The 14,358-nt window shown below is 42.1% G+C and overlaps 1 protein-coding gene across 1 annotated transcript in view; it reads left to right on the top strand.

The window, feature by feature from the left end:
• Positions 1 to 14,358, top strand: part of rexo1 (REX1, RNA exonuclease 1 homolog) — a 100,163-nt gene that overhangs the window by 33,373 nt on the left and 52,432 nt on the right. The window contains exons 3-4 of the mRNA XM_078555913.1: positions 11,808 to 11,903; positions 13,551 to 13,755. Coding sequence (XP_078412039.1) covers positions 11,808 to 11,903; positions 13,551 to 13,755 — 301 coding nt within the window. The remainder of the gene's footprint in view (positions 1 to 11,807; positions 11,904 to 13,550; positions 13,756 to 14,358) is intronic.

The raw sequence follows: 14,358 nt of genomic DNA, 5'->3' as shown, positions 1-14,358 counted from the left end.
GTTGATACTGCACCACTCTACTTCCCTTCAGGTTAAATCTATTTTCTTTCCTTCCTTCCATACTAGAAGTAGTAGGTCTATCTGTCACACCTCTGTCTTTTTGCTACAGTACAAAGTAGTACTAAGGGATGCAAAAGATATCTGTAATCTCTTGCTTAATTCCTAGGAGCAAATAATTAGACTTCAAATGCAGCGCATCCTCAGATTTACAATAAGTACCATTCCAGGAAGTTTCAGAGTAGTAGTAATTATTATAGAAACATAAGTGTGTGCCCTTCCTGTCTGTCAATGGCCATATAGCCATTGTGATTCAGTAATATAGTTTCTCTTTGGCATGTAGAAGGTAAACTGGCCAAGTCACTTAAATACTTCTATTTTTTTAACATCTAATTTTTCTTAAGCAGTCAGCTATAACAGACAAAAGCAAAAAATACTGCGGATGCTGGAAATCTGAAACAAAAACAAAAATAGCTGGAAAAACTCAGCAGGTCTGACAGCATTTGCGGAGAGGAATACAGTTAACGTTTCAAGTCCGTATGACTCTTCATCAGAACTAAGGAAATATAGAAATGTGGTGAAATATAAGCTGGTTGAGGGGGGTGGGACATGTAGAGCTGGATAGAGGGCCAGTGATAGGTGGAGGCAAAGAAGAGATTGCCAAAGATGTCATAGACAAAAGGACAAAGGGGTGTTGACGGTGGTGATATTATCTAAGGAATGTGCTAATGGTGGCATTAAGGGTAGAAAGCAGGACAAGCAAGTGACAGATGGTCCTAGTGGGGTGGGGTGGGGGGAAGGGATCGAAATGGGCTATAAGGTGGAGATAAAACGATACATCAAAATAAATTTTAAAATAGGTGGGGAAAAATATATATTTTTTAAAATTTATGTATTATTGGAAAAAAGGGAATCGGAAAGGGGGTGGGGATGGAGGAGAATGTTCGTGATCTGAAGTTGTTGAACTCTATGTTAAGTCCGGAAGGCTGTAGCGTGCCTAGTCGGAAGATGAGGTGCTGTTCCTCCAGTTTGCATTGAGCTTCACTGGAACATTGCAGCAGGCCAAGGATGGACATGTGGGCATGAGAGCAGGGTGGTGTGTTGAAATGGTAAGTGACAGGGAGGTCTGGGTCATGCTTTCGGACAGACCGAAGGTGTTCCGCAAAGCGGTCACCCAGTCTGTGTTTGGTCTCTCCAAAGTAGAGGAGACTGCTTTGGGAGCAGCGAATGCAGTAGACTAAATTGAGGGAAGTGCAAGTGAAGTGCTGCTTCACTTGAAAGGAGTGTTTGGGCCCTTGGACAGTGAAGATGGGGAAAGTAAAGGGGCTGGTGTTACACCTGTGGTTGCATGGGAAAGTGCTGTGGGAGGGGGTTGAGGTGTAGGGGGTGACGGAGGAGTGGACCAGGGTGTCCCGGAGGGAACGATCCCTGCGGAATGCCTCCGGGGGGCTGAAGGGAAGATGTGTTTGGTGGTGGCATCATGCTGGAGTTGGCGGAAATGGTGGAGGATGATCCTTTGAATGCGGAGGCTGGTGGGGTGATAAGTGAGGACAAGGGGGACCCTATCATGGTTCTGGGAGGGAGAGGAAGGAGTGAGGGCGGATGCGCAGGAGGTAGGAAAGACATCCCTCAATTTCATTCCAAGCCTACCGACTCCCACAGCTACCTCGACTACAGCTCCTCACGCCCCACTTCCTGTAAGGACTTCACCCCATTCTCTCAGTTCCTTCGCCTCTGTCGCATCTGTTCTGATGATGCCACTTTCAAAAACAGTTCCTCTGACATGTCTTCCTCCTTCCTTAACTGAGGTTTTCCACCTACGGTGGTTGACAGGGCCCTCAACCGTGTCCGGCCCATCTTCCGCGCATCAACCCTCACTCTTTCCTCTCCCTCCCAGAACCATGATAGGGTCCCTCTTGTCCTCACTTGTCACCCCACCAGCCTCCGCATTCAAAGGATCATCCTTCGCCATTTCCGCCAACTCCAGCATGATGCCACCACCAAACACACCTTCCCTTCACCACCCCCCCGGCGACATTCCACAGGGATCGTTCCCTCCGGGACACCCTGGTCCACTCCTCCATCACCCCCTACACCTCAACCCCCTCCCACAGCATCTTCCCATGCAACTGCAGAAGGTGTAACACCTGCCCCTTTACTTCCCCCCTCCTCACTGTCCAAGGGCCCAAACACTCCTTTCAAGTGAAGCAGCACTTCATTTGCACTTCCCTCAATTTAGTCTATTGCATTCGCTGCTTCCAATGCGGTTTCCTCTACATTGGAGAGATCAAACGCAGACTGGGTGACCGCTTTATGGAACACCTTCGTTCTGTCCATAAGCATGACCCAGACCTCCCTGTCGCTTGCCATTTCAACACACCACCCTGCTCTCATGCCCACATGTCCGCCCTTGGCCTGCTGCAATGTTCCAGTGAAGCTCAATGCAAACTGGAGGAACAGCACCTCATCTTCCGACTAGGCACGCTACAGCCTTCCGGACTTAACATAGAGTTCAACAACTTCAGATCATGAACTCGCTCCTCCATCCCCACCCCCTTTCCAATAATTTATAATTTTCCAATAATTTATAATTTAAAAAATATATATTTTTCTTTTGTGACCTATTTTTAAATTTATTTCGATCTATCGTTTTATCTCCATCTTTTAGCCCATTTCAACCCCTTCCCCACCACCCCACCCCCACTAGGGCTATCTGTCCCTTGCTTGTCCTGCTTTCTACCTTTAATGTCACCATTAGCACATTCCTTAGCTAATATCACCACCGTCAACACCCCTTTGTCCTTTTGTCTATGACATCTTTGGCAATCTCTTCTTTGCCTCCACCTATCACTGGCCCTCTATCCAGCTCTATCTGTCCCACCCCCTCAACAAGCTTATATTTCATCACATTTCTATATTTCCTTAGTTCTTATGAAGAGTCATACGGACTCGAAACTTTAACTGTATTCCTCTCCGCAGATGCTGTCAGACCTGCTGAGTTTTTCCAGTTCTTTTTTTTGAAAATATAGATTTTAAACTTGTCTTTTTTTTAAAAAGCCTAAATATTTCAACTGACTCGTAACATTTCCGAACTTTGGTTGGTTGTGAGTGTATTTAATTCCTTTTTCCGAGACGTAATCTCTATTTTTCTGATAGAGGATTGATTCTGAGGTGTCCAGAGCAATGCCCCTTTCTTCCCTTTTCTCCTCACCTCACTAGTGGTTAACCCAGGATTGCTCTCCCAGCATCGTCATTTTCCAACATGCTTTTCCTCAATGCTGCCAATAAGAACAAATCCCCACCAGTTCTTGAAAGCTCTGGAGAACTCCAGTGCTACTTAATGTCTTATTTGACTCCAGTACACCAACAAAAATCCAAGAATATCATGTAATAATGCAATTTGACTTATTCAGTTGTAACAAAATAGTGGTCCTAGTACATTGAATGACATTACATAACCCTCAGTGTTATGACAGCATAATCTCAATGGAGAACCAGTAGTGTTCATATAATGTATAGTGTATACGTTTTAAACCAGCATTTACAATAGGAAAACTACATGTAAGCATGCACATTTCATTTGTAATGAAATTGCATCATATGGCGAGGCGATGGCGTAGTGGTATTGTCACTGTACTGGTAATGCGCTGAGGACTCAAGTTCGAATCCCACTACAGCAGATGGTGGAATTTGAATTCAATAATATCCTGGAATTAAAAGTCTAATGATCAATTGTTGTAAAAACACACCTGGTTCACAAATGTTCTTTAGGGAAGGAAGACCTGCTGTTCTTGCCTGGTCTGGTCTACATGTGACTCCAGACCTACAGCAATGTGGTTGACTCTTAAATACCCTCTGAACAGGGCAATTAAGGAATAGCAAATTCCAGTGATGCCCACATCCCATGAACAAATTTTAAAAATTCAGAATTGAACTTTCTAATTATGGTTTAAGCAACAAATTTTTCTAAAAAAATTATATTTTGCAGGACAGTTACATGTATTGGGATATTTTATTGCATTAAAGGCACTATGTAAATATAAGTTTATTTTGTGCCTTCAAGTGAAAACTTTAATGAAGGTATTAAAGGCAATTCAAGTGATTCCTTAGGATTTCAATCTCCCTGGATTTCAATACCATACCCTGTGGTGTAGCAAGGAATCATTGATTTCTAGATTTCCAAGTTAACTGTATAAATGCAGATGTCAAATATTGCTGTCAAATTCACAGTTGTAATGACTGTGTCTGCTGATAGTTTCCCTGTCATTACAGCTGCAAAATCTGGGCTATTGCCTTCATAAGATGAAGGCTAAACCTTCGATTAAGCTGTGTAGAATGCATGGTTTCCTAATCGGAATGTCTTGTAGCCTCTTAATTCATCTTGGCAATTATGTTTAACAAAGATAACCAAAGCCAGGGTTGTGATCTGCAACCTGAACGCCAGTTAAACTTTGACATTGCCCAGCATTCACTTGAAAAGAATTAGAACCTGACTTTGGCACATTTTCACCTGTATTGAATAATACAGGATGCATTATTCTGCTGCCAAGGGTTGTGAATGGTAGATGATGGTGGGGAGGTGGCCAGGGTGTCAACAGTAATGGGGGGAAAGGAAGTGGGTGACTGGGTGGGGGGAAAGGGGGGGTGGGGGGGGACCTGAAGTAAAACTGTGCCACTACCACGCTTTTTAAATCAAAAGTGAAATGAGACTCGTGGTGGGCGAGAACAGGTGCTGCTTGGGAGTGTGATCAGTGTGTGGGCGGAGATATAGGTCAGCTCAGATGGACAACTGAAAGTGAACCCCAGCAGGCAGCATTGAAAATGCTCAGGACATTGAGATGAGTGTGATGGAGGAAAGCTCCGCGTGCGTGGGAGAGTGTTTGCACGAAGCTCTGCCACATACACACTTCTCCCTCCAGAATCACTCGTGCTCCGACTGCATTGGGGGAGGGATGGGATACAGGGGGCTGACTCATGATGGATGTAAATGAAGCTGACGCACACCATTACACACTATTCAATGAAAGTGAACATATTTTCAGATTGTAAAGTGACAAAATGTGTTCAGCCATGCAACGAACTGTGATCAGAATTTCTTAACTTTTCAACGCCTTAGACTTCTCGGTGCTGCCCTGACATCTGCAGCAGGGGTGGAGACAGCCTGTGCAATGGTTGGCCCTGTGGCCTCTGATGACTTTGGCGTGGGTCCTCTGGAGAGCCAAAGCCTTAGGGGTCCCGGCTTGCTTTGGTTGTCCTCCTGTGAGCCAAATGCTCCCTCTATGGTGACTGAGGTTGAGGGGGTCACAGGCAAAGGAGACTAGGAGGGAGAGGACAGCCACTGAGATTCCTGAGTGGTGTCCAGCTGTCGCTCCTCTTGCCACCAGGTGCCTGAGGGCCCCAGCCTGACTCCTTGAGGGGAAGGAGCACCTCGAGGGATGTTGAAGTGCCCCTTTTCCCTCTTGCGTTGCCACTGCAGGAACTCACCCATGGCTACCGCAATGGAGTGCAGGTCTGCATTCATCACTGCCTTCTGCTGGACCAGGGTCTCCATGGTGTCAGCCATCCTTCCAATGGAGACCTCCATATGCGCACATGTGGGCACCACTTCATCAGAGAGCAGGCGGACACACTCCTCTGACATGTGTGCCACTCTGTTGTGGGCTTCCAGCAGCTCTGTGTGATGTTCCCCCGCCTTCTGCTGACTCTCCACGATGAGTTCGAAGATTGAATCCAGAGGCCTGTCACCTGATTAGGATCTCGCAGATGCCTCTTTCCCAGCAGTCCTCAGATTGCCAGGGAGCTCGGCTGAACTTGCCTCCTTCTGCTGTGGACACATGTCCATGTGGTGAACACGAGATTGCGAACCCGAGCCTGCTCTAGATCTAGGTCCCATCGAGGCGTGCGCTGGTGAAGGGTGTGCATAAGCCTCACAACGTTTAAGAATTATTTAGATGAGCATTTGAGACGCCATAGCATTCAGGGCTATGGGCCAAGTACTGGAAAATGGGATTAGAATAGATAGGTGCTTGATGGCTGGCACAGACACGAAGGACCTGTTTTTGTGCTGTATGACTCTATGACTAACTCCATCAATTTGCATATTTATCTAACAGCGAAGTCTATTGGATTGGTTGCTGATATTTGTTTCTAGATTATTTCTATATAGAAATAATTGTTTAGAAGGATGATTTATGCAGGTCAAGTCTGCAAGGTCCAGCCATGGGTTGACCTACAGCCTAGAGCATATGATTAAGGCTTAAACTGTAAAGATCAGGGTATAGTTGACACTGCTATCCCCATTCCTTGTGTTGAACGTCTTCTCTTTGTAAATGACTAACACCAAGACAATTTCCAGGCAGTTGCTTTCTATGAATATACAAGCATCAGCTAATATTGGTAAAAGAGCTTACACCTTAAATCTGGGTTTTATTCCTTCTCTTGTAAGCCATTTTGAATAACAAGTTATTGGTACTGAATAATTTTTACTCTGCCACAAGATCCCACTTCAGTCCTAAAAATGGCAAAGAAATATATCAGACCTTATTCTAAATTTGAACGAACACAATGAGAAAACAATGTAACTATGCTATGTTTATAATACAAAGATTTTTAAAAATATCTAATTCCTTGAGTAGGTAAAATAAGATTTGGTATTTAGTACAAAGCTATTTGATAACATTTTGAAATCCAGCCTGTTTCAAGTTTGCGATTGTGTCTGTGCTCGCTTAGTTAATGGCTTCTTCCCCATGACCTGCAGTTTGAAAGCCAGTTTGAGCTGCCTTGCAACATATGTATCAAAATAAACTGATACAGGAATGTAAGCTGCAACTATTTTCTATTGAATACTTTCATTTGATGAGAAAGTTTTAAAGGGAGTTTCACTAGTTAAATCTAGATAAAAATATATAATTTTGTTGGTGTCTTTCGCAAGCAACTTAATTAACCGGCGGTTGATTAAAAGTACCTCTTTTGCCGGTCTGTGTTTGGCATTTTTTCCTTTTTTTTAAACTTCAGTCTCTGGATATGGACGTTGCTGCCAAGGCTGACATTTATTGCTCATTCTTAGTTTCCTCTAAGAAGATGGTTAGCCACCTTCTTGGATAGCTGCATTCATGTGAAGATGCTGCTTCAGTGCTATCCAATGATGGAGTGAATGGGGTGCTGACTAAGCAGACTGCCTTGTCCTTGATCGTATTGAACTTCCTGTGTTGTAAGAGCTGTGTCCAACCAGGCAAATGGAAAGTTTGCCATCACACTGTTGACTTGTGTTTTATAGCTGGTAAAGAGGCTTTGGGAAGCTGGGAGGTAAGCCAATTACCAGAGAATACCCAACGTCTGACCTGATCTAGTAGCCACAACACTTAGATGACTGGTTCAGTTCAGTTTCTGGTCAACGGTGACTACCAGGGAGTTGATGGTGGGAAACTCTGTGATGGTAATGCCACTGAATGTTAATGGTCATGATCTTTCTCCTGGTGATGGGCATTGCTTGTGATGTTTGTGCGGTGAGAACGCTACTTTCCATTTATCAACCAAAAGTGTAGGCTGTAATATTGTCAGAATTATCCTCATGGTTTTTTGCTTCACTGCTTGGAAGTCTTTAGTGGTCATTGTTTCTCAGTAAATTGACGATCTTTGTGTAGTTAAAGAGCAAAAAATTCTGGATCTGCCAATAGGACAATGTTGAGTTCACTTGAGCTCCCCCAAATAAAAGATGGGCTTGCTCTAGAAGGCATGTAATTGAGAAGAAATACAATCAAATTATGGAGCTAATAGCAAGTTATTTTTGTTTCTTTTCCCCCAAAGGAGTTTTTTGTTCTGTGCTTTCCATTCCACTGTGCCATAAATGATAATTAGCTGAAGCAAGAGGGTTGGTCTTCCCTAGAGAATAAGAGTCCTTCATATAATTCATCCGTTATTGCTAGACCTCTATTTATAGTATAGAACAATATATGGTATAGTGAACATTTGACTATGCTTTTCTGCTGGTCATACTTCAGAGTGAGCAGGAGGGAAGATTAATTAATGGTTGTTACTAACTGATCACCTTCAGTGTTTTGACAGATCTGCTACTACCATGGCTTCTCCTAACATAAAGCTGTATTACAATATACGTGCTCTGTCTGCAGTCCGTTGGTGCTTAAGTTTTTTTTGACGGAAATGAAGGCCTTTTAAGATCTTTTTTTTAAAAAAACCTTTTGCCATTATCCTATGATCCAGTTTTCAGTTATCCTATGAAAATAGCTTGGCTGGAAGTTTATGGGCTGACACCTCTTTGGTAGCTTGCTCTAATGCAGCAAAATGTTGCTTCAGTAGCAAAAGGGAGAAATAGCAAGTGTTTGACATATTGTAAGAATACCTGATGAATTATATGAAGGCAAAATAAAATGTTATCATTTCAATTTATTGCTACAAATTTTCATTTAGAACCTGCCACTCGTTTATAGCCAGGACTTGGACTTCAGAAAATCTGAACTTTGATATCTTTTGACTTCACTATGCTCATAATAAACTAGAGCTGAATCATTTGACGTACAAAGAAGAGGAATGAAAAAGACCATCTTGTCAGAAATTCCTTTCAACACCCTGAACCACTCGTGCAAGCACAAAGAGACCACACTTATGAGTTTCCCATTTTCAGCTACCCTGCAACTTACCTTTTTTATTCTAATAAAAGCAAAAGATTGCTGATGTAGGAGGTCTGAAATAAAAGAAAAGTGCTGGAGAAACTGTGGCAGCATCTATGGAGAGAGAAACAGTTGACATTTTGTATCCAATATGACTCTTCTTTGGAACTCATACCTTTTATTACTTGAATTTACCTCCTGTCTCAGTAATATGTTTAACATCCTTTAGAAAGAATTCAAAGAACATATGCACGTTGCATGCTTTGGTAATCTTTTGCCAAGAACGATGACACTATGCAAATACACACTCCCTAGCATCTAACCCATCTCTATGCCTATGTGTTTTATAAACTTGTTCCCTAGTTTTCCCATTCCTATAATTCTTAACTAGTCTATCCAACTTGATGGAATGTATTCCCTTCATCATTTTAAAAATGTCTTTTCAAAGACTGTTTCTCTCTAATGAAAATTCTCCTGCCTCAATGGCCAGTAGACCTAAGAATGGAAATTATTTTCACTACCCTCTCCTGACATGCCCAACATGTCTGAGGACCAACTGAACAAGATACTCAAAGTGGCTAATCAAACTCTCAAACAAAAACAAAAATAGCTGGAAAAAACTCAGCAGGTCTGACAGCATCTGCGGAGAGGAATACAGTAAATGTTTTGGGTCCGTATGACTCTTCATCAGAACTAAAGAAAAATAGAAATGAGGTGAAATATAAGCTGGTTGAGGGGGGTGAGACAGGTAGAGCTGGATAGAGGGCCAGTGATAGGTGGAGGCAAAGAAGAGATTGCCAGAGATGTCATAGGCAAAAGGACAAAGGGGTGTTGACGGTGGTGACAAACTCTTGTTGGCCAATTATTGTATTAATTTTCTATTTCCTAGCAATTAAATCCAAAGCCAACGTTGCTTTCCCAAATCTGACCAGTGACATTTTGCCAAATGCTTTCTGGAACCTGAAGTATAGAAAGTCGATTAGGTTGCCATCATCCACTAATTTTGGTCACTTCCTTAAAGAGCTCAGTAAGTGAAACTGGATCTCCATTTCCTAAAACAATACTGACGTTCTCCAGGTGCTGATAGAAACATAGAAACTAGGAGCAGGAGTAGGCTATTCGGCCCTTCGAGCCTGCTCCGCCATTCATTATGATCATGGCTGATCATCCAACTCAATAGCCTGCTCCCACTTTCTCCCCATATCCTTTGATCTCTTTCGCCCCAAGAGCTATGTCTAACTCCTTCTTGAAAACATACAATGTTTTGGCTTCAACTACTTTCTGTGGTAGCAAATTCCACAGGCTCACCACTCTCTGGGTGAAGAAATTTCTCCTCATCTCAGTCCTAAATGGCATACCTCATATCCTCAGACTGTGACCCCTGATTCTGGACTCCCCCACCATCGGGAACATCCTTGCTGCATCTACCCTGTCTAGTCCTGTTAGAATTTTATAGGTTTCTATGAGATCCCTCCTCATTCTTCTAAACTTCAGCGAATTCCAGAGGTGCATCTCATCTTTTCTAATGCCTTCCAGTGTCAGACTAACTGCCAGAGAGAGTTCAATATCTTTTTCCGGTCCTAATCATTCTTAAGCCTGGCCTATAATTTCCACACTCCTCATCTTAAATATTGGAACTCTCTGAGCTTCCCTTCAGAGTATTGGAACAATGCCAGACCTATTGAATGTATATTACCACCTTGCATAATAATCTCTAACTTCTTTCAACACCCTGGGGTAAATGTCATCAGGTCCAGTAACTTTATTGGCCTTGACAGCCTTTACCCCACCTAAGATCATTGGCTTCTATGGAATAAAATTAAGAAGCACCCATACCTGGCTGGGGCTGATGTTTGATAAGAGATGCAAAGGACCCATTTAGCATGCCTGCCCTAAAATCAGAGACTAATACAGCACAGAAGGAGGCTTTTGGCCCATCAAGTCTGCCACGTCTTTCTAAGGGCAATCCAGTTGATCCCACTCCTCTTTTGCCCCGTATTCCTCCAAGTTTTTCTCCTTCAAGTATTTATCTAATTCCCTATTGAATCTGCATCCATCACCCTATCAGGCAGTGCGTTTCAAATCCGATCCACTCATTCTGTAAAAAGGTTTTTTTGTGCCCTCTGGTTACTAAGCATTTAGTCCTGGAAACAGTTTCTCTTTATTTTCTCTATCTAAATCCTCTGCTTACAAGGTTACAATTGTACATTATTTCTCAGACTGCAAACAGGCCAACATGTGCTCATGTTATATAAATTCGTACAATAGAATTTTACAAGAGCTAACTGAGGTGCAAAGAATTTTTGGACTACCATGCATATAGTAGACGCAGTGTTATTTTAGCACCTTGAATTAGCTGATCATCACCATTGCCAGATAGATCATGGCTCAATAACGGCTGGAAACAGGAACACTGCACAGCAAGATTTTGGGGGAGGGCTGGCGAGAGCTTGGGATGGTTGACAGCAGGCAAGTGGTGGGGGTGGGAGGGCAGGGGCAGATGGAACAATGTCACTGATCGTGCAAGCGCAAACCATACTGACACCAGCTGACAGGCGCACACCAATAGTGTCTGGTGGGAGAAACTGGTGGATGCAGTGCAAGTTGATATACATGCGCAACTGTTCCTGGCACTTGGTCGATCAGCCTCAGGAGTTACTGTTCCTAATTTTTCTTTGATTTTCCTCATTTTTCAGGTTTTTTTGATCTTTATTACTTCTAGGTGTTCTTTGAGTATCAGTTGAGCGTGCATTTTGCTGGTGGAGAGAACACTTGAATTTAGCTCCGGTGGAAGAATTACTATGTCTAAAATGAGAACTAAATTGATGGCATTTTCTTGTATTATTCTATCCAAGTTTAGTTTGAAAGTGAAAATACTCTTCTCACGAAGAACTTGTGTAACAACTACTTTCAGTTACTATTCAGTTACAATATACTGAAAGCCCTAAAGACATTGCCTGGGATTTTCCTGGTGTGCAGTTTTACTTATTAACTTGTAACTTGATAGTGCACCACCCCCCCCTCCACCCGATGTGCAGTATGTGTAATAAGACTGCAAACTCAATTGTTAACAGTTGACTTCTTGTTAGATGTAGCTTAGGAAACTGATTCTCCTGCTTTTTGGTTAGAAGTGCTCCATGACTTTCAAATTTGTACTCAGCAATTTTTTTGTTTCATATGTAGGTGTCTATGGAAGCTAATGAAGAAAAAGAACCCAGTCTAACCACACTTTTCCCAGGGCAGAAAAGGAGAATTTCACATGTTTCAAAACAAGAAAATGTAAGTCGAATATTAAGGTTTACCATCATGACTTCATGTATTTAGGTCACTTTATCTGTCTATTCATCCTGCATTAGATTTGCTGTTTCAACTTAACATCAAAGTTAAGAGTGCATTGCACAAGTGAACATGTTTACTTCCTGCACACTAATCTATGCATTACAAAATGTGGTGCTGAGAAGTACTACTTTTTTAGTATGTTTAGTGGTTTTTGTATGGCACAGTTGCGAATATTCCCAGTTTTTAAAGACTTAAGTTCTAGAAATTAGCTTGATCATTATGATACTGTTTGTGAACTTGATATGATTTTGGACTTTGCTTGATAACTTAGTAGATAAGCAGGTTGGCACTGAAAATTCAGACCAGGAAGATCATTCAGCTGTGAATTTATGCAGAGTTTGCTGGTGATTATAACACTACAATTTGCCTTTTGGTCCTGGGCTCAGTAAAAGAAAATTAACCGCTGATTGGAAGTGTGAATGAGGTGTTAAGTAAGAAAGGGTGAACTCAGCAGTGATAGTTTTCAACTGTGATGTTCCAGCAAGTTGCCACTTCCTGTGGTAGCTTACCTGACTGCAAGTCTCTACCATTAGGAGATGGACAAGGGGAAAGTTATTCTTGCATTTAGGAATCTGTTAACTTATGAAATTGCCCCATCTATACTAAGGATAATGCAGCTAGCTGACTGGTGCTTTCAATTTTTCTTATGTATATTGGCCATTTTGCAAATGACTGGAAGCCACAAAACAAAGGTGGCATGCATTAAGTAGGACCAGGTAACAGGAGCAATATTTCTACCCTGGCAGTTTTAGTGGTCACTTTTTTGAATTCTTTTTCACAATTTGGGGGAAGGAAATAGAAGGATATGTTGATGGGGATAGGTGTAGTCTGTTTGGGGGCTGTATGGAGCATAAGTATCAACACGGATTTTTTTTACTATTTCATGGGATGTGGGCATTGCTGGTAAGGCCAGCATTTGATGTCCATCCCTAATTGCCCTTGAGCTGAGTGGCTTGCTAGGCCATTGCAGAGAGCAGTTCAGAGTCAACCACATTACTGTGGGTCTGGAGCCACATGTAGGCCAGACCAGGTAAGGATGGCAGATTTCCTCCCCTAAAGGGCATTAGTGAACCAAATAGGCTTTTACAACAATTAATAGTTTCCTTGTTGCAATTACTGAAACTTCAGTTTCATTTTAATTGAATTTAAATTCCACCAGCTGCCATGATGGGATTTGAACTCATGTCTCCAGAGCATTAGCCTGGGCCTCTGGATTACTAGTCCAGTGACATTACCACTAAGCCACCATCCCCCGTCCTGTTAGGCTGAATGGCCTGTTTCTGTGCTTTGAATACAATGTACGTTACCGTGGTGTGATTTTTAACTCATGAACTCTTGGTTTACAGTCTACATTATTATATCTTGCCTAAACTAAGTGATGAATCAGAGTTTGGCTGAAAAGTTACTGTAGCAGTAAATGGAAATAAAACATTTTTAAAATATGATTTACAGATTTGAATTTAAAAAAAAATGCTCTCAAGCTTCAATTTTATGTATAAAATGTGATTGCAATTTTCCATTTTAGAGGGAAAACAGAACCCTTTTGCAATAATAGGAATGCATGTGACAAAATTTATTTTTAATTAGGTGGAACCAGTGAAGCCAGTCATCCGTCCTTTTCGTAGACTTACTGCTCAGGAGGTTTGTTATCAGCGGAGTTTGATGGCACAGCAGCAAGCTGCACAGCTGGCAGAAGTGGAAAAAGCAGTTAGCACATCTTTCACCAATCGAGCGGAGAAGAGAAGAATTGCACATAAGCCAAAAGCAGATGCAATGCCGTCAGCAAAACAATGTAAGCTGTCCTTTCTGTTTTTGTGTAACACCACATGGAAATGTTTTGATTCAGGTGTATTCATAACTCCTTAGAGTAATTTTATGACCCGAACTCCCTTTCACCTCTGACCCATGACCAATTTGCTTTTCCACGTGTCCCTGGGCCTGCATTATTGTCCATTGGTTGTTGACCAAGTTAGGATTCAGCGTTTTCTCTCTATCTGAAAAAGGCAGCAAATGCAAATATGCAGTAGGGTTATTCCACACAGTAAGTGAAAAGGCTCTATTAAAATAGAATTTGTTTAATAGAACTCAAAGCTCCACAACTTTTTGGAATCAAGAGCACTTTGTGAGGAATGGAAGATACAGACCCATCCAGAAATTCTGCGGTGTATCATGTTGCAGCATTCCTGAAGTTGTCCTTGAGTTCGAGGTGTGTTGAGGGCACAATTCCAATCAAAAGTAGAATAACGCGATCTTTATTCATCTCCTCGATGTTGGTTTGAAAGTGCAGTTTTCCCCTTGTATGGGGCTGGTATTATTCAAACTATTTTTGAATCTCTGGTGCCTGAAATGACTCATTTAAGGAAATGTGTCCAAAGGGTAGTAGAAATCTGGAACA

The sequence above is a fragment of the Cetorhinus maximus genome, chromosome 13, assembly GCF_964194155.1.
Source record: "Cetorhinus maximus chromosome 13, sCetMax3.hap1.1, whole genome shotgun sequence".
In the NCBI taxonomy this organism is placed as follows: domain Eukaryota; kingdom Metazoa; phylum Chordata; class Chondrichthyes; order Lamniformes; family Cetorhinidae; genus Cetorhinus; species Cetorhinus maximus.
The sequence above is the reverse complement of the archived record's forward strand: the minus strand, read 5'-3'. Positions and strand labels throughout refer to the sequence as shown.